This window comes from Perognathus longimembris, chromosome 23 (assembly GCF_023159225.1).
Source record: "Perognathus longimembris pacificus isolate PPM17 chromosome 23, ASM2315922v1, whole genome shotgun sequence".
Taxonomy (NCBI): Eukaryota; Metazoa; Chordata; class Mammalia; order Rodentia; family Heteromyidae; genus Perognathus; species Perognathus longimembris.
In genome coordinates, this window is record NC_063183.1 from 2,593,394 (window position 1) to 2,617,073 (window position 23,680).

Sequence of the window (23,680 nt, forward strand, 5' to 3'; positions counted from 1 at the left end):
CGGTATGTGTGGGGCCTAGTGGGATGGACTTTCCGGGTGTGGGTTAGCACCCTCAGACCTCGCCTCCGCTGCGAGGTGGGGGGGGACGTGATCAGGCCCAGGTGACCCTGCTGGGCTGGTATTGCCCACCAGCGCCTGTGATTTTAGTTGTAGGAGTCCGCGAGGTCCAGGCGCCTCGGGTGGGGCTTGTACTGCCAGCCGTCCCCCAGCCCCTGTTGGGAAGGAGGCAGGGCCGGTTCTGCCAGTTCAGGATCCTGTGTGGCCTTGAGGCTGCTCCGCCCTTCCCCTGCTAAACTGACTTCCCAACGCCTGATGGGAGCTTCCCACCTGATTTGGGGGTTCTTTGTTCCCTCAGGGTGGGGAGGGGGAGGGAGGGAGATCTAGCTTCTTTGTAGGGCTTGGGTCTCTGATAGCTGGTCTCCCGTTGGGTGAGGGTGTAATGGGGGACTCACTGATCCTGGATTGTGTGTGTGTCCCACGCAGCCGTTGGTCCTTCAGGGGGTGGCGAAGTGTCGTGGTGGCTTCCCCGGTTCCCTCCTTCTGCCGCGCTGGGTTCCCCAGCCACCGTCTGTCCGAACCCGGTGTGGACCCGAACTTCTCGTCGCTGCCAGTGTGTGTCTTGGTCCGCACCCTGCCTTGTGTCCGTGGGGTCTCCCGCTGTCTGAATTCTGCGCTCCTGGCAGCCTGTCTGCCGATCGCCGGGTTCCCCTTTCCCAGCCTGGCCCTGTTTGGGCCAGGGTCGGCTGGTTTACCTTTCTTACTCTTATTCTACCTCCTCTTTTTTCTTTTTCTCCTATTCCTATTTCTATTCCCCCTCCTCCTCCTCTGCTTCTGTGTCTTCTCTGGTTCTAGGACCTGGCCTGCGGTTCTCAGGCTCACTTACCTTGCTTGTTCAGCTGGCCCTCTACCACTTGAACTATGCTTCTAGCTCAGCTTCTTGCTGGTTAGTTGGAAATAGAGTTTCATAGACTTTTCTGCTCAAACAGGCATTGAACTGTGATCCTCTGCGCTCAGCCTCCTGAGTATCTAGGGTGACAGGCATGAGCCCATGTGCCTGGCTCCTGCTACCTTCACACACACACACACCCGCCCCTGCTAGCCCGCAGGCAGGATGGGGTGTCAGAGCTCTCAGCCTTTCCACACCCCTGAGCCCCTGGGGGGAGACCACTGAGCTCCTGCCCAACCTGCATTCTTGCCAGGTACTCAGGGCACATGATGAGGGCCGTTGAATACTCTATGATTGCCATCCAGGCCGAGAATCCACCCCAGGGACCCGACGTTGTTTGTATGTGGCCTGAGTGCGCTGGCCCCATCTTTCATGATCCACAGTGTTGGGTTTAGAGGAGAGGAGCTGAAGAGCTGGGTTTGTGGCAGCACGGGCATTGCCACACAGCAGGAGTTATTTCCATCCACCACTCCGTCAGCCTCCCTGGGGGAGCAGGGAAATGTCCAGATATAAATTCATCTAGAGGCAGCAACTCCACTACTGAACTCTTCCTCTAACTTGTATTTGCATCTGAAATCCTCCCTGAGCTCCTTGGCAGGATAAGGCAATCAACTCCACCTTCTACCAGCCAAGTATGCCACTTCTCCGTGGTGGTGAACCCTAGACCTGGTTCTTGGCGGTTGGCCTGGGAAGGAAGCTGGCATGCCGCCAGAGGCTGGGTGAACCACAATGACCAAGAACAAGGTGCTCTGTGGAGCAGCAAGTCCAGCTTCAGCTACCACTTAAACAGGTCTCAGTGTTAGAGGACAATTAAGTGGCATAAGGTGAGACTCCCATTCCTACTCCAAGAAAGGTATGGAAAACCACTTGGGTGTCACAAAGTATGGGTGACAGCTACTGATTTTGTCTTCCCAGCTTCTATGTCTGTCTTTTTTTTTAAGGGAAGGAGTGTCAGTACCAGGGCTTGGCCTCAGGGCCTGGATGCTGTCCTTTAGCTTTTTCACTCAAGGCTAGCACTTGAGCCACAGCTTTACTTCTGGCTCTTGGGGGGTGCATAGGAAATAAGAGTTGCATGGACTTTCCTTCCCTGGGCTGGCTTTGAACTGTGATCTTCCGGTCTCAGTCTCCTGAGTAGCTAGGATCACAGGCCTGAGCCATTGACACTTGGCTTCCATGCTCATCTGGTACCATGCTGGCACCAGATGGTATTTTTCCATCAGGGAATCCCTTGTGCCTTGAGGGCTGGTTGAAGACTACGTTAGATGTTGCCGCAGGAGGTGGGCCTACAGCCAGACTGGCCAATCAGAGAAATTCCATGCCCCTGGGCCATGGGGATTGGTCCAGAGATGACACAGGACTCCTCCTGGGATAATTACCTGGGGTTTGAATACTCAGGCAGAAAGCTTTCATTTTCTCTGGGTTCTCCAGCTGCTTGTATTGTGTAGTAAAAGTGCCAGTGGAAGAAGACATGAGAAGGGGGTGAGAAAGACAGAGCTCCAGGGTCACTGACCTGGAAGGGGTAGAGGCAGAGCTCCAAGGTCACTCACTGTCTGACCCTATCCAAACGTGTCTGCCAATTGTGGCACTTGTAACTTCCTGGTGGCTTTAGCTGAGTTTCTGTCATTTGCAACCCCAGGGTAGACTTCAGCTCACACCCTAGCTGCCATCCCAGTTCTATGATCTGGGAAGGATCTGGGCAGGAAGAACAGTAAGTCTCCTCCTGTGTGGTGTTGGGAGGGCCAGCAAGCGCGCTGGGGAGTGCTCCGGGTAGTCCTCCACACTAACAAGGAGGCAGTGAAGAGCGGGGTCCCTAAGTGCCCCATGCAGAGGGAGGCTTGAGGAAGAGCCCAACGCCCTGCCCAGAGGACAGACATTTGGTGGTGGTGCAGGAGCACCACCAGGAGCACCAAGGGTGTGTGCGGGTCTTGCTTCTGGTACTGTCCCCTGTCCTCTGTCCCCATGTCCCCTCAGTCCCCAGTCCTTCCGTGCTCTGAGGTGGTGATGGGAAAGCACATTCCACCATGCTGGAATGCTGAGACTTGAGGCAAGCGTGTCGCTCACACCTGTCACCCCAGCTCCCCAGGAGGCTGAGATCTGAGAGTCCAGGTCCAAAGCCAGCCAGGACAGGAAAGACCACAAGACTCTTATCTCTAGTTAGCCAGCAGAAAGCCAGAAGTAGAGCTATGGCTCAAGTGGTAGAGCCCCATCCTTGATCAAAAAAGTTAAGGGTTCAAGATGCATTATATTCATAAACTGCTTTGTTGAATGGCAACTCCTCTGTAGCTACTTAAAGATAATGAAATATATGTATATACATACATATATTGTATATGACATATAATATGATGATATATGACATATAATATATAACATACATAATATAACATATTCTATAATATAGCATAATATAATATATTAAGTATATAGATATATATTAATATGTATATATTTATATATATGTATATATGTATGTATATAAAACTTAAGAGATGTGGCCAGGGTCTGAGTTTCAAGCCCCAGTACTTGCACAAAAAGAAGGAAGAAGGAGCCAGGCGCTGGTGGCTTACACCTGTAATCCTTGCTACTCAGGAGGCTGAGATCTGAGGATCACAGTTCAAAGCCAAGCCAGGCAGGAAAGTCCGTGAGACTCTTATCTCCAATGAACCACAGAAAACTGGAAATGGAGCTGTGGCTCAAGTGGTAGAGTACTAGTCTTGAGCTGAAGAGCTCAGAGACAGGGTCCAGGCCCAGAGTTCAAGCCCCATGGCCAGAAAAACAAAAAAGGAAAGAAAGAAGGAAGAAAAAGAGAAGAGAGAGAGAGAGAGAGAGAGAGAGAGAGAGAGAGAGAGAGAGAGAGAGAATGCCACAAAGAGTGGGGCAACTGATGGACAAAGAGTTCCATGTGCAGACAGCACCTTCCATAACAGTCTTCACTTCCCAGCAAAAGGGGGACATGAAGGTACTGGGTGGCTGGAGCACACCCTCCACCCTTACAGAGCCGTTCTCAGCTTCTGTGCTAGCTGGCTAGAGACAAGGCCGAGTCGTGCCTGCCTGTTACTTTCAGTCTCTTCTCGCCAGGCCTGTGGTTCCGTGAAGCCTGGGTAAAGGAGCCGACGCCAGGGCCTCGGTGCCAGCGAGCTGGTGGCCAGGAGGCTGGTGAACGTCATATTTCATCCTCAGCGTGTTGTGTGCTAGCTGTTGATGTCTTAAAAAATATATTTGCCAAAAGCTCACAACTGAGAATTTGCACGAGATGTCTTTATTTCTGATTTCACAGATTAAAAATAGTGTGTGTGCGATTTTCACGGAGCATGCTGGGGTTGCATGCGGAAGGTGGACTCGGCCGTCCTGAGACACGCGGGCCGTGGTGGCGTCCTGTGGCCCACATGTTGCATTTTTGAAAACCCAGTGTAGTTTATAAACTCATGAACAGTAAGCAAGCTGGATGCCAGTGGCTCAGCCTGTCATCATAGCTACTTAGGAGGCTGAGAGCTGAGGGTGGCAGTTCAAAGTCAGCCCGGGCAGGAAAGTCCATGACACTCTTATTTCCAATTAACTACTCAGAAAAAGCCGGAAGTGGTATTGTGGCTCAAATAATAGAACGCTAGCCTTGAGCACAAAGAAGCTTAGGGATAGCACCCAGGCCCTGAGTTCAAGCCCCAGGAATGACAATAATAATAATAACACCAGCAAGCAGACAGTGGGCATCTGTGTTTCTGAGAGCCATGGGATAGGAGAAACTCAGGGAAAGTCCAGTCCAGCCATGTTAGGCAAGAGCTACCAAGAATTCAACTCCATCAGAGGGAGGCTGGAAAGGACGAGAAAGGACTGGGGCATCCTTGACCAATGACCTGAAAGAACAGAAGTGATTGTTCCAGGGCAGGAGAGTTGCTGAAGATACAAGTATTTGAAACACTGTTAACGGAAGAGAATGTGTATTCGTGCTGTGTGGGGTGAATGGAAAGTTCCAGGAGACATAATTAGCACCATCCAAAAAAAAAATTCCAAGTGACCTGACAGCCTGAGATCTAGAAGATCACAGTTCCAAGAAGCCAGCCAGGTAGAAAAGTCCACAAAACTCCATCTTCAACTAATTAAAGAACAGTGGGAGTTTGGAGCTACAGGGAAGCACTAATTGAGCAAGCAAGCTGAGGTGGGGAGAGGGAGAGGGAGAGAGGGAGAGAGAGAGAGAGAGAGGAAGGGAAGCAGGGAGAGAGGGAGGGAGGGAGGGAGGGGGGAAGGGAGGGAAGAATGGGCCCTGAGTTCAAGCCACAGTACTGAAATGAAGTGACTTGTTTTGGAAAGTAACTGGAGCAGTTGGAATAACCACCTACCTAGAGTTTTATTTTGTGAGTTTCTTATTGGCCTCAATAATAAAATAGAAATTGTTGGTTGGTTGAGCTGTACATGGCCTCTCTTTCATCACAGCCTTCCTTATTTCTTGGTGTTAAATTTGAACTCGTTAAAAATAGACATTAAAACTTGTTAAAAGCCATTGTCAACTTGTTAAAAGTGGACATGAAAATAGAACTTCCATGTGTGTTCTTGGTCAAACAAGAATGAATAATGCATGTTGAAAGCTAGATTAAGAGTAGGAACACCACAGCTGCCCCTTGAACTCTGGCACCTGCCTTTGGGAAAAGTCGGGGTGCTACCCAGCCAGCCCAGGAGGACGCTGGACCCCGATGGTAGCCTGAGAAAGGGGAAGTCAGGGAGCCAGGAAAGGGGAAGTCAGGGAGAAGGAGAGGGCTTGTTTTGTGTCGGGGACCATTCAAGGGGCTTTATGCTATGTTGTTTACGTAATTGTATTATCTCATTTAATCCTTGCAATAATCCCCTGGGCTGATATTATTATTGTCTCCAATTTTGGTTTTTATTAGTTTTTGTTGTTGCTTTTACAGTACTGGAGTTTGAATTCAAGGCCTTATGCTTGCAAGGCAAGAACTCTGCCACTTGAGCCCAGTCCTTTTGCTTTGAGTTTGTATTTTCAGATAGGGTCTGGTGCAGTTACCTCAGTTCATGGCCCTCCTTATACCTCTCACATAGCTTGGATGACGGATAAGCGACTCTATGCCCAGTGGTCTCTATTTTATAAACAAGAAACCCAAGGAGTAGAGGGCTTGAGCAACTTGCCTAAGAGGTTGGGCTGCCTTTCAAACCCAGGCATCGATGAATGTCACCAGGCCTCCTGCTAGGGCGAGAACAAAACAGGAGCTTCTCTCACAGCAGATATCTGAGAGGATGCAAGGCTTGGCAGGAGTTTCCCACAATGTCACAGGGCTCAAAGGTGCTTCCCATCTTCCACCTTCTGCCCAGATCCCGGCCTGCCCCTGAGGATGGCTCTGCGTGTCGCATTCCAGCGCAGGCAGCATGGGAACACACAGGCATCTAGGTTAACATTCTGCCTTGCCACATACGATTAGTCTGACTTCCCCAGCCTCAATGACCCTACCTGAAAAACAGGGAAAAGCCAGACACCAGTGGCTTGTGCTTGTCCTCCTCCCTGCTCAGGAGGCTGAAATCTGAGGATCAAATCAAAGCCAGACAGGGCAGGAAAGTCTATGAGACTTATCTCCAATTAACTGCAAAAATAATGATGATGATGATTATAATAAGAAGAATAATAATGCATAAATGGAGCTGTGGCTCCAGTGGTAGAGTGATAGCCTTGAGCAAAAAAGCTCAGGGGGGACAGCATCCAGGCTCTGAGTTCAAGCCTCAGGAACAGCACGGGGCGGGGGGGGGGGGGGGGGTGAGAGAGGAATTAACAACTCTCATGCCCTGTGAAGAGTTAGGCAGTTTGACCCCGTTTGGACACTCACCCTGACCATCACTTCAGCTAGATCTTTAATCCTAAACTGCTGCCTACTACCCCCTCTCCATTTGCCTCTGACTTAAAAGTTTGTTAAGGTGGGGGAGGAGAGGAAAACCTTCCCCCACCCCCCTACCCCCCCCCCCCCCCCGCCTCATTCCCTTTCCCCTCCCCCACAGGAGACGCCCCACTCCTCATCCAACCCACAGGCTTCAGAGATGAAACACAAACACAAGCTCCAGGGGGGGGAAAAAAAAAGAGAGATACCCTCAGAGGATACCTTCCCGGTGGATCATGGGCATGGCACCTCATGGTCACCTGACCAACTTCCTGTAGTCATTAGATGTCAAAAGTCCGGCATAGCCTGGCACTGGTGGCTCACGCCTGTCATCCTAGCTACTCAGGAGGATGAGATCTGAGGATCATGGTTCAAAGCTAGCCTGGGCAGGAAATTCTGTGAGACTCATCTCCATTGAACCACCAGAAATCTGGAGGTGGTACTGTGGCTCAAAGCTGTAGAGTGCTAACCTTGAGCAAAAGAGTTCAGGGACAGCACCCAAGCCCTGAGTTCAAGTACCATGACACACACACACACACACACACACACACACACACACACACACACACACACACATCTGGGCACCATGGCTTTCAACAGGACATCTGGCCCAGCCTTGCTTCCAGGGGATTGTGACCAACAGGTAGACTTTCTTCTAAGCAAAATGTGGTCCTGTGGGCTACTCTTTGTCTCTCTCTGTCTCTCTCTCAATCTCTGTCTCTCTCAATCTCTCTCTCTCTCTCTGTCTCTCTCTCTCTCTCTCTCTCTCTCTCTCTCTCTCTCTCTCTCCTCTCCAGGCAACCACAGATTCTGCTTTATAGCTCCAGGTCATCGTGTAGTTAAACTCAAAGCAGCCCCTTTATGAATATGAAATGCCAAGATTTCCTACAGAACACAGCAAAGGAGCAAATGCTCCCCAGCCATAAGCACATTGGTAGATAGCTGTGTGTCTCTCTTTACTAGCAATAGAGAGAAAATCTTCCTGGTGAATACAGCTTGGCTGGGGCAGGAGATATACTGGATACTAGAAGACAGGGTGTGTTTGCATCACCCCATCAGACAGCCTGATCGCCCACGTTTTTGTGTGCCAGTGGGGCTTGAACCCAGGGCTGGGGAGCTGTCCTTGAGCTTTTGTGCTCCAGGCTGGTGCTCTACTACTTGCACCACGCTCCACTTCTGGCGTTCTGGTGGTTCCTTGGAGATAAGAGCGTCGTGGACTTTCCAGCAAGGACTGGCTTCAAACTGTGATCCTCAGACCTCAGCCTCCTGAGTCGCTAGGATGACGGCTGTGCTCCATGGCGCATGGCTGGATCACCCACTTTTGAAAGTCTACTTTATTCCCCCTAAAAGCAAAAGCCACTTCTTATATGAAGTCCAGGGCTGTGGCACTTCAGCACAACAGGAAGAGGCCACCACCTCCGGTCAGCCCAGCCACAGGGAAGGTGGGCTGGTCATCGGACGGAAACAGAACTCATTTCTCCCTTGTGTATAAATCCACAGGCAGAAAACAACGTGCACGGCTTGCAGTACAGGTGCAGATGCCGGTGACTGCTCTACACAGCAGACAGTGATCTCCTGGCTCATGGGTTGAAACAAACAGAGATGGGAAGGGAGAATTTAACAGCCCTCCTCTGCTGGCTCGAGTCTCATCATTTCCCTGTAGCCGAGAGTTCACTTTTAGGTTGCGTTACAGTTCCTTCACGTCCTCAGCATGCGTGGAAGATTTTGTGTGCATGCTGGCTAACCTCCCACTTCCATTCCCATGGCCATGTTGTTAACCCTTCCCATCTACTTCAGGACTTGGGTCCCAGCCATGTGGCAGGTGACTTGCTCTGTAACTACTTCCCTTTCCTGCTGCCTTAGTCTTTCAGTTACCATAACAAAATATCAGCCACCGGGTGGCCTATAAACAACAGAGGCGTTGGGGGGTCACGCCTATAATCCTAGCTACTCAGGAGGTGAGATCTGAGGATCACAGTTCAAAGCCAGCCAGGGCAGGAAAATCCATGAGGCTCTTATCTCCAATGAACCAGAAAACCAGAAGTGGAGCTGTGACTTAAGGTGGTAGAATGCTAACCTTGAGTGAAAAAGCTCAGAGAGAGCGCCCAGGCCTCAAGTTCAAGCCCCAGGACAGATATCAAAGACAGAAATAGGTGCACAGCATGCCTTGTTCACACACATGTAGGCACCTGTCACAGGCATTTGGTGCTCTGCTCAGAGCTGTCTTGACCTTCACCCTTCCAAGGTGAAAGCTGTAATTCAAGACTAGCATCTTTGATCTGCAGAGGGAAGGCCAAAGTTGTGGAGACCCTGTGTCCCAGGCAAGTGACCTCAACCAATGACAGACAAAGGCTGAGCAGACAGACACCCCACCTTCCCGTTCGGGACAATCTGAGCTCATTCCACACTGTCCCCCTGCAGGAAAAGGCGCTCAGCCTTCCCTTGCCCTGGCTGGAGCACCCAGCGTACGCGCGCTCCATGTCTGTCTCCATTCTCTGCGGTTTCCTAAGATCGCCTTCTAAATCCTCATTTCTTTCATTCCGTTTCTGTCTCCCTGTCTCCTTCCTGGGAGGTGGGGTGTGCAGATCCTGTCTCCCATGCAAGGATGGTTAACTAATCTCTTTCCGCTCTCGGAGACACAAGGCCTCTCTTTCAGCAACTGTATTGATTGGATGACACCATTAGACACCACTGTGCACGCCGCCTGTGGGAAACTACCTTCCCTTGCTTTCCACTTCTTCGTTGTATGGGATGCACACTTAGCCAAATCAGTGCTGGTGCAGCCAGGTCATCCTTACAATTGCCTGGGGATGGCCAGGCAATTCTTACAAGCCCTGGGGTGCAGCTAGGGGGACCTCGCTGCCCACCCTCACCGCACCTCAAGTGCAGTTCACTCTGTCTGGAGCCATTTGCCTCCTGGGCTACACTATGAGCTCCTGAAAAGTTTCAGAACATGGTTTCTGAGCCAGGTGCCGGTGGCTCACGCCTGTCATCCTAGCTACTCAGGAGGCTGAGATCTGAGGATCACAGTTCAAAGCCAGCCCAGGCAGGAAAGTCTATGAGATTCTTATCTGCAATGAACCACCAAAAAGGTGGAAGTGAAACTGTGGCTCAAGTGGTAGAGCGCTAACTAACCTTGAAGACAAAAAGCTCAGGGACAGTGCCTAGCCACTGAGTTCACACCTCAGGACAAGCACAAATGAGAGAAAGAGAGACAGACAGAGAAAGGATTGGGGGGGGGGGGGGGAATGTCAGCTAGCACCTCCCGTTGACTGCCTTGTTAATCGGGGATTTCTTTTTCTTCAAAAGCATGAAGTTTGGCTGTGCCTGCAAACCTAGCTGCTCAGGAGGCTGAGTTCTGAATAGCCCCCAGATCAAAGTGGGCACAGAGAGGCAAATCCATGAGACCCTTATCTTCAATCCACCAGCAAAATGCTGGAGGTGGAGATGTGGCTCAGGTGGTAGAGCACTAGCCTTGAGTGGAAAAAGCTAAACAAGAGCATGAGACTCATAGTTCAAGCCCCAGTACCAATGTGTGCGTATGTGTGTGTGTGCATGCACACACACACATAAATCACTAACGAGTTGCATTTTTATTACACTCCACACCTTGAAGAAAATGTGATCATTTGAGTTTCCATGGATTATTTAAGAATCCGTGTTAACTAGACTTTGGGCTTTTCTAACAGAGTTTTCTTTTTTCTTTTTTTAAATTTTTATTTATTTATTTATTTTTGGCCAGTCCTGGGCCTTGGACTCAGGGCCTGAGCACTGTCCCTGGCTTCTTTTTGCTCAAGGCTAGCACTCTACCACTTGAGCCACAGCAGCACTTCTGGCCGTTTTCTGTATATGTGGTGCTGGGGAATTGAATCCAGGGCTTCATGTATATGAGGCAAGCACTCTTGCCACTAGGCCATATCCCCAGCCCCAGAGTTTTCTTTTCTTTTTTTTTTTTTTTGGCCAGTCCTGGGCCTTGGACTCAGGGCCTGAGCACTGTCCCTGGCTTCTTCCCGCTCAAGGCTAGCACTCTGCCACTTGAGCCACAGCGCCGCTTCTGGCCGTTTTCTGCATATGTGGTGCTGGAATCGAACCTAGGGCCTCGTGTATCCGAGGCAGGCACTCTTGCCACTAGGCTATATCCCCAGCCCCCAGAGTTTTCTTTTTAAGAGAGCATTGTTTCTCGCGGCCCCCTCCCCCTTGATATGAAACTTTTTTTTTTTTTTTGGTACTGGGGACCAAACCCAGGATGTTGCACTTGCAAGTCAAGCACTTTGCCACTGAGCTACTTCCCAGCCCCATTGAAACGTTTTTGACCTTAATAGCACTATAGTTTTAAAGAGCTTTTCTCACAATTTTCCTTTTAGGGCTACCTAATAAACACATCATTTATAAGCTTACCACAAGGGAGAGGTGAATGTGGAGACCTTGTGTTTTTTCCTAGTTGTTACAGGAGTTCCTTTGAGAGATCTCAGTTCCACACATCTTGCAGCAGCAAGCGTCTCTCCATGTTATGACCCCCTCTGGTTCTTCTAATCCAGTAGCATACACGTACTTGCTTTGTCTGGATTGTATTTGACTGGCACTGGATTTGAGCTCCTGGCCTTTCACTTACTAGCCTCTGCCATACAAGCCACAGCCCAACCCTCTTTGCTTTAGTTATTGATTTCTCATGCTTTGTGGCAGCAGGGGATGATCCTTCTTCCTGAAATGCCTCCAGCATAGCTGGGATTACAGGCAGGTGCCACCATGCCCAGCCATGGTTAACATTCTCTTTTCAGGGCCTAGCCAAGGACCAGGTGCTCTTCACACAGTATATTTCCTCATTTAGCTCTCACCCATATTTGTTCTCCTCCTTGGGGTACCATTACAATAATTCTATCAGGTAGCCACTGAAATGGGCCCTGTAATCCTGTCATCCTAGCTACTGAGGAGGCTGATTACTGAGGATCAAGGTTCAAAGCCAGCCAGGGCAGGAAAGTCTGTGAGACACTTATCTCAAGTGAACCACCCAAAAAACAGACATGGAGCCGTGGCCCAGGTGGTAGAACACCATCCTGGAGTGAAAGCACTGAAGAACAGAGAGGAAGCTGAGTTAATCAACGTAGAGATTGCGGATGAGGATTCTGCTTGGTTGTGGAGTTTTACAAACGGAACCTCGGTGACCCTGTGAAGTTTGCTTCCTGAGCCCTGGTCCTCTCTGCCCTGTGTGTTACACATCCTTTTTTTTTTTTTTTTGGCGGGGGGTGGGGGGAGTGGTTCCTGGGCTTGAACTCTGGGCCTGGGTGCTGTCTCTGAGCTCTTGCACTCAAAGCTAGTGCTCTACTACTTTGAGCCACAGCTCAAAACTTCTGGTTTTCTGGTGGTTCACTGGAGATAAGATTCTCACGGACTTTCCTGCCTGGGCTGGCTTTGAACAGCAGTCCTCAGAGCTCAGCCTCTTGAGTAGCTAGGATGACAGGCCTGAGTACTGGGGCCCGGCTGACATTATGCTTTGCTTCTCCTACAAGCCAAGGATGACAGGAGCGACAAGTGCTAACAAGTGCCTACTGTGTGCTGGGCACATGGGGAGAGTTCCAGACCTCATCTCCACACTTCCCACACCCCAGCAGCTGGGCTTGGAATTCCATCCTCCTTTTGTGGGAAAACGGAGGTTCAGAATGAGGCTAAGTGACGCCCGTGAGACCCCCAAGGGTAGCAAACCAAATAGGGCGCCAAACTTTCTCCTTCTCTTTTCATTTGGAAAAAAGGTACCGTGGCTCATGCCTGTAATCTTAGCTATTCTGGAGGCTGAGATGTGAGGATTGCAGTTCAACACCAGCCTAGCCAGAAAAAGTTCATGAGACTCTTAGCTCCAATTAACCAAGAGTAGAGCTATGGCTCAAGTGGTAGAGAGCCAGCCTTGAGGGAGAAAGCCAAGCAAGAGTGCAAGGCCCAGAGTTCAAACCCCTACATGCCACCCACAAAATAAATAAGAATACAAAAAATAGCATTTGTATTTCAATGCATTAAAATCACAAAGCATTGATATTAGATTTAGTTTAATTTTAATTTAATTACTTTACATTTAACTCTAAAGTTAATATTACCAAGGATTTAACTTGTATTTCTTCATAGCAAATGAATTTGAATATTTTGCCAGCTTTGTGTCTGCTTTGGGATTCCAATCTCCTAAGTAGAAGCGAGGTCTCTCCCGGCCTCCAGTCTCCTCATTTCACTCTCAGAGGTCTGCGGGACCCCTTCACACCTCTTCCAGTGTGATCTCTTTGAAGTTGCTATTCTATTTGTTGGAAGAAATGGACTATTACTGTGTTCCTATTTAGAATTTATAAATGTATTAGGAATGAAGTATGGGAGAGCCGAATATGAATATCAAACAAAGAATAGTGTTCTACTGTCATCTTTCAGGAAAACTCATTAGAACAGCAAGGGAAATAAATATTACACTTATGGAGTGGTCAAAGAAACCAGAATATCATGTCCTGCCTTTGAGCATACAAATTCACACACATGGGCATGTACATACACACGTGCCAGCCTAATTATCTGTGTACAAAGGATTCTCTAGTTTTTAATTTACCATCAGCATTTTTCTGTTTCTCAAACATCTGCTCAGTTTTCTTCTTCCTGCCTGCCTGCCTCCCTGCCAGACTGGAACTTGAACTTAGGTCCTTGCACTTGCTTTTCTTGCTTGCTTGTCAGACACTCTACCACTTGAATCATGTCTCCAACCCAACTTTTTTATGCCAGTCCTGCTACTTGAACTCAGAGCCTGGGCGCTGCCCCTAAGCTTTTTGCTCAAAGCTAGCACTATACCACTTTGAGCTACAGAGCCTTTTCCAGCTTTTTTGGTCATTAATTGGAGAAAAGAGTCTCATGGACTCTACTGTCTGGGATAGCCTCAAACCCTGAACCTCAGATATTAGCCTCTGAGAAGCTAGGATTACAGGCATGAGCCACCTGCACTCAGTAAGGTTTTCATTCTTCTTGACATTGGATCAGTTCCCTCATCTTGCCTTAATTGTGGAGTTGGCTCCATTCCCCCAAAAGGATTAGCTCACCCAGCTGTAACAAAGACCAAAATAAAATCCCTAATTTCTCAACTGATTTAACACATTCCCGATACCTCCTGTTTTATCACATAGTTCTGCACGTGTGTGTGTGTGTGTGTATGTGTGTGTGTGTGTGTGTGTATGTTGATATTGGGGCTTGAACTCAGTCCTTTAGCTTTATTGCTCAAGGCTGGTGCTCTACCACTTGAGCCACACACCTCTACTTCTAGCTTTTTGCTGCTTAATTGGAGATAAGAGTCTCACACACTTTCCTGCCCAGGCCACTTCTAAAACAGGATCCCCAAATCTCAGCCTCCTGAGTAGCTAGGATTCCAGGCTTGAACCACCACAGTGCCCAACTTTGTGCTTATTTTTTTTATTTGCTTTGTCATATAAATCCATTTCTGAGCTACCACATGGTTTAAATGACTAGTTTTACTACATGCATCTTCATATGCGATGTGACCATTTCCTCCCGCCTCCTCTTCCTTCTCACAAATGCATTAGTTCTTCACACTCATTTACTAATCCAAAAGAAACATAATGATTTTGTCAAGTTCATTTTTTTAAAGTCCTTTTGGGGGTTGAGTTGGAATTACACTTGGTTTACAGATTAACTTGGGAAAAAATTGGTGTCTTTCTAATATTACGATTTCCCATCTTTCCATCTATTAAAGCTTTAATTTGAGTTGCTTATAAATTATAGAGCAATATTAAATATTAATCCTGTTAGCAGGCATCATTGTCTTACCTAACTTTAATGAGGCTTCTAGCCCAAAGGTTATGAGGACAAGGATGCAATGAGTGCTGGGGTTTAGATCCTGGTGCCCAATCTTAGCATCAAAGGGCCTTGGGTCCCTCCTTCCCTCCCTCTTCCTTCCTTCCTTCCTTCCTTCCTTCCTTCCTTCCTTCCTTCCTTCCTTTCTTTCTTTCTTTCTTTCTTTCTTTCTTTCTTTCTTTCTTTCTTTCTTTCTTTCTTTCTTTCTTTCTTTCTTTCTTTCTCTCTTTCTTTCTTTCTTCTTTGCCAGTCCTGGGGCTTGAACTCAAGGCTTGGGCACTGTCCCTGAGCTTCTTTGTGTTCAAGGCTAGGATTCTACCACTTTGAGCCACAGTGCCACTTCCAGTTTTCTGGTGGTTAATTGGAGATAAGAGTCTCACGAACTTTTCTGCCTGGGCTGGCTTTGAACTGGGATCCTCAGATTTCAGCCTCCTGAGTAGCTAGGATGACAGGCGTGATCCACCAGCACCTGGTTTCTTTATTTCTTGCTTTCCTTCTTCCTTCCTTTTTTCTTTGCTTTCTTTTTCTTTCCTCCTTCATTTTAATCTTTCTTGTGCCAGTCCTGGGGCTTGAACTAGCTCAAGGCTAGTGCTTTACCACTTGAGCTACCCCTCCACTTGCTAGTTAATGGAAGATAAAAATCTCATGAACTTTCCTGTCCAGACTGGCTTCAAACCTTGAGCCTTGATCTCATGTTCCTGATGTCAGGTGTGGGCCACTACTCCCAGTTGGGAAACTCTGAAAAATTCCCAGCTGGGAAAAGATCAAGGATGATGGCATTGTCTCAGGAACCTTGTCTTTTTCTTTTGCTCTCAATGCCTTCCCAGCCTATGTGTTTGGCACACAACACATTGGTGAAAGCCAGACGCACACCTGTAATCCTAGCTACTCAGGAGGCTGAGGACTGAGGATCAGGGTTTGAAGCCAGCTTGGGTGGGAAAGTCCATGAGACTCTGACTGCCAATGAATGAGCAAAAACAGCCAAATGGAACTGTGGCTCAGGTGGTAGAGCACTGGCATTGAGCATAAAAGCTCAAGTATAGTGCCCAGACTCGTGAGTTGAAGCCCCAGGACACACACCCCCACACCCCCCACACCCACCCCCACACACACCATTGGTGCATTTGACTCACTCTCTTGCTTGTCTGCATCAGAATGCCACAGAGCTGGGCACTAAGGACTCCTAGAAGCAAGAGGGCCGCCATCTTCCTGGTGGGAAGATGTCTTCTACTAGAGAAAGAAGTGGGCAGGCGGGCAGATATGCAGGACAATTGCGTGTTTGCGCCTGGAGCTGGGGGAGAGATAAGCCACCAGACTTAGAAAGTTAATATTGGTGCACTTCTTCCGGGAAAACACCCAATGGTGGGGATGCTGCCCGGGGGGTCCCAGGCGTGGTAGGCTGTGAGGGCGTGAGGTCATGGTCATGGGGTCTCATGGAGGCAAGGCCAAAACCAAGGAGGGGGCCTCCACCACAACACTGGGCCCCTGGGAAAGGACATGAAGACCAGATCCTTGGAGGAGAGCTGTTGTTTCCCCCTGACCATGGAAGAATCTGAGATGATTATCTTCTCCCTGGGGCGTCCCTCGAGGGCATGGCATTGAAGATGATGCCCCTTGCAGAGGCAGACCCATACAGGTCAGTTCACCAGGTCTGAAGAACTTGATGCCAGTCTGGACATGAAATGCGCCAAAGAGACAGTGACTGCCATGCAGGGGCCAAGCTCGCCATGGTCTCCCCATAGAGAGGTAGACTGGAGCAGCAAGACTGGTGAGACCAAGCCAGGCACTGAGGGCTCACATCGGTAATCCTAACTACTCAGGAGGCTGAAATCTGAGGATCACGGGCCAAAAGCCAGCCTGGGCAGGAAAGTCCATGTTAACAGCAAAAAATGGGATGTGAAGGTATGGCCTAAGTGGTAGAGCACCAGCCTTGAGCAGAAAAAGCCAAGCAAGAGCACAAGGCCATGCATTCAAGCCTAGCACCAGAGAGAGAGAGAGAGAGAGAGAGAGAGAGAGAGAGAGGAGAGAGGTTGGTTAGGCCTCAGATCTGGAGAGCTGATGGCTACACAGGCTGCTTCCAACACCAGAACCTGTGCTCTGCACTTACAGCCTTGTCATCTGAGATCCACCCACTAGGAGGCACTGCAGAGCCTCGGGAAGTGGGGCCAGGCGGGGAGCTCATCCCTGCCTCACCAGCCCCACCCTGCGGACCCTGGAGGACGAGATCACAGGCTTAGTGTTAAAAATCAGAGTAAACTCTGGGCTCACCAGGTCATTGATTGGAGAATCTGGAAGCATCCGGAAAGTTCTGGAAGCATCTAGAATTTATGAGCACCAATGGGTCATCGTTAGAGTGGCTCTGAGCACTCCCTGTGGGGCAGTGCAGCACAAGGGACTTGTGTGTGGAAGGTAAAGATGCTCAGATGGGAGAGACGGGCGCAGGGTGCACATTTTCTCCTCCAGCCAACTGCTGCCTGTGTGTGGAAGCAAAATGGTGGATGGTATTCTTTTCCTTTTCTCTTTCTTTTTTTTTCCCCTTTATTTTTTCATTTTTCTGGTTGGTCATGGGGCTTGAACTCAGGGCCTAGGTGCTGTTCCTGAGCTTTTTGCTTCAGGCACAGTTCCACTTGCGGTTTTCTGGTGTTTCATTGGAGATATAAGTCTCACAGACTTTCCTGCCCAGGGTGGGCTTCAAACCATAATCCTCAGATCTCAATCTTTTGAGTAGCTAGAATCATAGGCATGAGCCACTGGTACCCAGAGTTTGCATGATATTTTTTCTTACAGAATGATTTTAATTTTTTTTTTTTTTGCCAGTTCTGGGCCTTGGACTGAGGGCCTGAGCACTGTCCCTGGCTTCTTTTTGCTCAAGGCTAGCACTCTGCCACTTGAGCCACAGCGCCACTTCTGGACATTTTCTATATATGTGGTACTGGGGAATCGAACCCAGGGCTTCATGTATATGAGGCAAGCACTCTTGCCACTAGGCCATATTCGCAGCCCCACATTTTTAATTTTTTAATTATTGCAAAGGTGATGTACACAGGGGCTACAGTTATATAAGTCAGGTAAATAGTACATTTCTTTTTGGACAACACACCCCCTTCCCTCCAAGGGAATATTTAATCTGAGGTTTTCATCTTGAATTTAAAATATTAATTCCATTTTTAGACCCAAAAGATAAATCACAGTTGAATAATTCATAGTATTTTGGTAGGTACATATAGTACCTATATCATAGTATAGTATATCATAATATGTTCTTAATTAAATTCATATTTGGAAACTGTTTACTGACATGGGTAAAATACTACAATGAGTATAATTAAAAAGGTAGTTCAAAGCCAGCCTAGGCAAGAAAGATTGTGAGACTCTTACCTTTAATTAACTAGCAAAATACTGGAAACAGAGGGGTAGCCTTAAGTGAAAAAGTCATCAACGCTCAGGCCTTGAGTTCAAGCCCCAGTGTGGGTGCACTCACCCTTGTTTCCTGGACACTGATGTCACTGGAGAGGGTCACACAGGCCTGCAGGCTCCGAATGCGAGCTGGAAAAGTGGTGGGTGGTTTCCTGCAGCACCAGCCACGGTGAAAGCCAGCAGTGATAAGCCCCCGCTGGCTGGGCTGAAGAGTCAGAGGGAGGGAGAGGCTGCCAACTGGAGTTAGCTTTGGGTTCCATGTGGCGGTTCCTGGTACCTGGTGGATGCTGAGTGATGTGTGTATGTGTGTGTATGTGTGTGTATGTGTGTGTATGTGTGTGTACATACATACATACAAACATATATACATACACACACATATATATGTTTCAAAAATGGAAAACTATTTTTAATAATATGTACCTTGGACTCACAAGTGAATTCTATGTTCTCATGGTGGTTCTAATTCGCCTTTCTTTAATCCTGAGCTCTACTGAGTTATATTGAGAGGCCATGGAGTGTGATACCAAGATATTTTCCAGCTGTTGTTTTTTCTATCAGCTCTTCTCTTGCTTCTTCCGGCTCATTCTCTTTCTTTTGATTTCTAAGAAGTCTGGGGGAAAAATACAGAAATCATATGAATTATATAGATGAATCTCTATAAAACTGTCTCTCTAGAATGTATGCTACAAATATTTTTTTTTCCAGTTAGCTTTTTTATTTCAGTGATGGTTATTTTCCCCTTGCAGGGATTTAGACTTTTTTTTTTTAAAGGCAGTCTAACTTTTCAGCCTCTTCCTTTGGGGTGTTTGTCTCATGCCTAGAAAGGCTGTTCTGGTGCCAAGATCGTTTTTATTTCCTCTTCTCGCATTCTCCTGAGTACTGAAGTCATACTTGAATCCAGGCTCTGCAAGCGACTGTTGCGTTGGAGATTTGCTGTTGTCTGCCCCAGATTCCTCGGTCCCCAGTGGGAAACCACATCGTGGGGGTGAGAGATGACTCAGACAGCGCGGTGAGCTCGTTTGTGTCTGGGGTTTCCAAGCCCTGGACACAAGCAGGGCTGGGGCCTCCTGCATGTCCAGGCCATGTGGTGTGCAAGGGGGCTTTTCAGAAAAGGTCTTTCTCATTCTACAAGCACAGCCAAGACCATGAAGATGGCCTAGTGACAAGACCGGGCACGGTGGCTCACATCTGGAATCCCAGCGACTTTTGAGGACGAGATAGAAGGGTTGTAGTTTGCCAAGAGTCAAACCTGGGTAAAAAGTTACCCAGATCCTAGCTCAAAATCGAAACAAAACAAAACTCACACAAACAGGTGTAGGAGGTCACACCTGTAATCCCAACTGTACAAGAGGGCTGCGGTCTGAGACCAGGCCCAAAGTGTGAGATCCCCTCTGAAAAGTGATTAAAGCAAAAGATTTGGAGGGCATGACTCAACTGGTAAAGCACAAGGCCCTTAATTTGAGCTGAATTTTGTACTTACGAGAGAGAGAGAGAGAGAGAGAGAGAGAGAGAGAAAGAGAGAGAGAGCTGTCCTCTGTGGGTATATCACACAGTAGGACCCAAGCACACTGCACAGGATGTGGGGGATGAAATCGGCTGCAGTAAAGACCTGGCAAGCCAGGGGGGTGGGGAGGGAGGGCGGCCATGGGAGGGAGGGCAAGCAGGGGGAGGGAGGGCAGCAAGGGGCAGGGCTGCCTCCTCACGGGCACACCAAGGGTCGGCGGGTGCCCGTACCTCTCCACCAGCTTTCATGCCGAGCACAGCCTGGTGGGCCCCCAGGGGACAATCAAATGATTGGTTGGCATCATGCATTTGCAAGTTTACAATCTGCCTGGTGCCGGTGGCTCACGCCTGTCATCCTAGCTGCTCAAGAGGCTGAGACCTGAGGATCACAGTTCAAAGCCAGCCCTGGCAGGAAAGTCCATGAGATTCTTATCCCCAACGAACCACCAGAAAACCAGAAGTGGCGCTGTGGCTCAAGTGGCAGAGTGCTAGCCTTGAGCAGAAGAGCTCAGAGACAGCACCCAGGCCCTGAGTTCAAGCCCAGTATCAGCACCATGAAAAGGAGGGGTCATGATCTGCCTAGGATGGGCTTCCTGTTAGAGGGGTGGTTGTCTGGAGGAATTGCATTCGGGTGTGGCCCTGTACACATCTCTGCATATAGTGTGTACTAAGGAAATGCGTCCCTAATAAATGAGTGCAGGAATGCATGCCCAGCTAAGGACACCATTGTTGATCCAGAGATGTGACCGTCATGAGCCCTGTTCTGAACCCAGGGCCTTGCGTGCGGTGGGGGCTGTAATAGACAATGTCTCAAAATGGGTTATTCAAACAGTGGATGCCACAGAATCACAAGGGTTAACAAACTGTTTAATCTCTGGGTGCAATCAGGGAAGGCCTCATGGCAGAGGTGATGGGGATTTGAAGAGCCGAAGCCTTGCTAGACTGGTTTGTGCAAAGAGCAAAACACATCAAAGTTCCCTTAAAAATGAAGCCTTTGGAGGATTGGAGACTGGACTTTGAATATGTCAGTCCAACGTGGCTGGAGCCTGGACGTACCGACACGGAGCATGCTGTGTGACAGGCAGCCGCAGAGCGTGACCCCTGTGGTGGGAGCTGAGACATGACCTTTCACTCCAGGTCCAACAGAGCCAGGGCTAGGGCTGAGTCTCTGTTCTCCTTGCGAGCAGCGTGGATGCCCAGTGAGGAGCTGGTGACACCAGTAGCAGCTGCAGGCTCCCGGGCCCTGCAGCCAGAGTTTCTGGTTTAATATTCTGGCTTGGGACCCGGACATCTGCCTTCATCCCAGCCAGAGCCCTCCCAAGTGGCCCTGGGACTGTCGAGTGTCTGGGCAAGGTCAGGACATGCACGACAGAGCAGAAATGACTCGACATGGGCTCCCTTCAGTCTCCTTTTACTTTCCTGCCTCTGAAGGTGGAGGTGGAGGCTGAGCTTGGAGACTCTCCACTATGAACCAGGGCACCCAAGGGCCAGATGAAGTCCTATGAGCGTCAGGACGGCCTCCCAAGGTTTTCCCTGCCCAAGGCTAAGGGAGATAAGCCAGCTTCGTAAACCAACACGGATGCTGGATGCCAGGGGCTCACGCCTGTCATCCCAGCTACTCAGGAGGCTGAGATATGAAGATCGTGGCTCAAAGCTAGCCTGGGCGGCAAAGTCCATGAGCCTCTTATCTCCAGTAAACTACTCAGGAAAAGCCGGGAGAGGAGCTGTGGCTCATATGGTAGAGCACTAGCCTTGTGCACCGAGGCTCAGGGACAGTACCCAGGCCCCAAGTTCAAGCTCCAAGCCTGGAAAGACATACAAACAAACAACCTCTGAAGGATGAAGAGCTATGAGAACACCCACAGGTGATAGGCTTGCTCCAGGTGTTGGGGAGGCTGGGGGTGGAACCTCGGAGAGGCAGAGCCTAGAGGGAAGTCTTCTAGTCTTTGCAGGTACGGCCTTGAGTGGGGACGGTAGAAACCTCAGCTCCTTCATCTTCCCGTCCCTTGTGCTTCCTGACCATGAGGCCACGCCTTCTTCTCCCACACACTGCCCTGTGCACCCAGGGCTGAATTGCTAGCATCTGCCGCTTGCTAGCAAGTAAGCAAAACTTCCTCTCTGACCTGTAGGGAAAACGACAGAGCAAGGAAGTTCCTCGCACGGAGCATTTCCACTGACAACACGCCTGCCACAAATTTACACAGTCTGCCTCAAACATTTTTAGCATTGGTTATTTGTTTCTGTGTTTTGTTTTGTGTTTATGCTGGGGGCTTGAACGCAGCGCTTCACATTCTTGCTTAGGTTTATATTGTTGTTGTTTTCTTAAGACACTCTACTACTTGAGCCACACCTCTCTTTCTGGCTTTTTGCTAAGTAATTAGAGAGAAGACAGTCACAGCATTTGTCTGCTTGGGCTGATTTCAAACCTCAGTCTTCATCTCTCAGCTTCCTCAGTAGCTAGGATTACAGATGTGAGCCATCAGAGCCTGACTTTACGTAAGATAACTTCTTGGGAATGAACAAGGGTTAAAATGGGTTCCTCTCAGAAAGACACAATGCCTGTGTGCATTTGATCATACAATATAATATTTATTAAAATGAACTCCAGGAAATGGAAAGGAGGGTTTTCCCCTTTTGCTGTGTTTGTTTTCTTTTCTTTTTATTGTTTATTTAGCTGTTTGGGGGAGGGTAAAGTGGGGCACAGAAATGGAGGGACAAAGGGTGAACGAATGCAGCAGTGGAACCCAATGGACACGATGTTGAAAATGAACTATACAACTTGTGTGTGGGTGTGGATGGGAGGGAAGAACTGGGAGAGAGCGAGGAAAGGGGCAACACTGTCCAAAAAGAAATGTCCTCTTTAGCTGACTTGTGCAACTGTAACCACTCTTACATCGCCTATATAATAACAATGTTAAAAAAAATTAAAAACAGAGAAGAAAAAAATGGGCTCCTCTCCAGGTGAGCAAAGAGATGGGGGACTCACTAGGTGAATGGGTTGTAGGGAAGTGGAGGCCGTGCCTCAGTCCTGACCTTGGGCTAGCCCTGTCTGACCCTGCCTCGTGTCTGTCCCCCCAGGAGCCTGATGCCCAGGACTCTGGAGACTCAGATCACACTGGAGAAGACACCCAGCTATTTTGTCACTCAAGAAGCCCCGCGCCGGATCTTCAACATGTCCCGGGACACCAAGCTGATCGTGGTGGTGCGGAACCCCGTGACCAGGGCCATCTCTGATTACACCCAGACACTGTCCAAGAAGCCAGACATCCCCACCTTCGAGGGCCTGTCCTTTCGCAACCGCACGCTGGGCCTGGTGGACGTGTCTTGGAACGCCATCCGCATCGGCATGTACGCGCTGCACCTGGAGAGCTGGCTGCAGTACTTCCCGCTGGCTCAGATCCACTTCGTCAGCGGCGAGCGGCTCATCACAGACCCCGCAGGGGAGATGGGGCGCGTCCAGGATTTCCTGGGCATTAAGCGATTTATCACTGACAAGCACTTCTATTTCAACAAGACCAAAGGATTCCCTTGCTTGAAAAAACCAGAGTCGAGTCTCCTGCCTCGATGTCTGGGCAAATCAAAAGGCAGAACTCATGTACAGATTGACCCCGAAGTGATAGACCAGCTCCGGGAATTTTATAGACCTTATAATATTAAGTTTTATGAAACCGTTGGGCAGGATTTCCGATGGGAATAAGCCACTTTTCCAACACTAGGGCTCGTTCATCTTCCTCTCGTCTCTTCTCCTGGGATTTGCTCTTCAAGCCTCTCCTCCTTGTCTGCCAAGAAAATGTTGGCTGTGGCCCCTCATTCCTAGCTCCTAACATGGGTCCCCTTGAGGGGGGAAGCCAAGAGACCCCTGTTTGAGGGGGCGGACAGGGGCGGGGGGGGGGGTGGACTGTCACTGGCTCTCACCTGTGTCTCCAGGTAAATTACATTCATTCAGGCCCAGCGTCTTCCTCCCGCTCTCTCCATGAGAGGCCTTGGGGACACTGCTGGGAAAGGGGTGCATCTCTCCAGCGCTGACAGATATTTGTAAGTGGTGGCGGTTCTGCGGCTCTGGGCACAGAGGCCTGTCCCTGTCACCACCCACCCAGGAGCGGGCCTGGCCTTC

General features: G+C 49.2%; 1 protein-coding gene across 1 annotated transcript in view; it reads left to right on the forward strand.

Moving 5' to 3' along the window:
* Nucleotides 1-23,263, forward strand: part of Hs3st2 (heparan sulfate-glucosamine 3-sulfotransferase 2) — a 75,598-nt gene extending 52,335 nt beyond the window's left edge. The window contains exon 2 of the mRNA XM_048332685.1: nucleotides 22,645-23,263. Coding sequence (XP_048188642.1) covers nucleotides 22,645-23,263 — 619 coding nt within the window. The remainder of the gene's footprint in view (nucleotides 1-22,644) is intronic.
* Nucleotides 23,264-23,680: the final 417 nt, after the last annotated feature.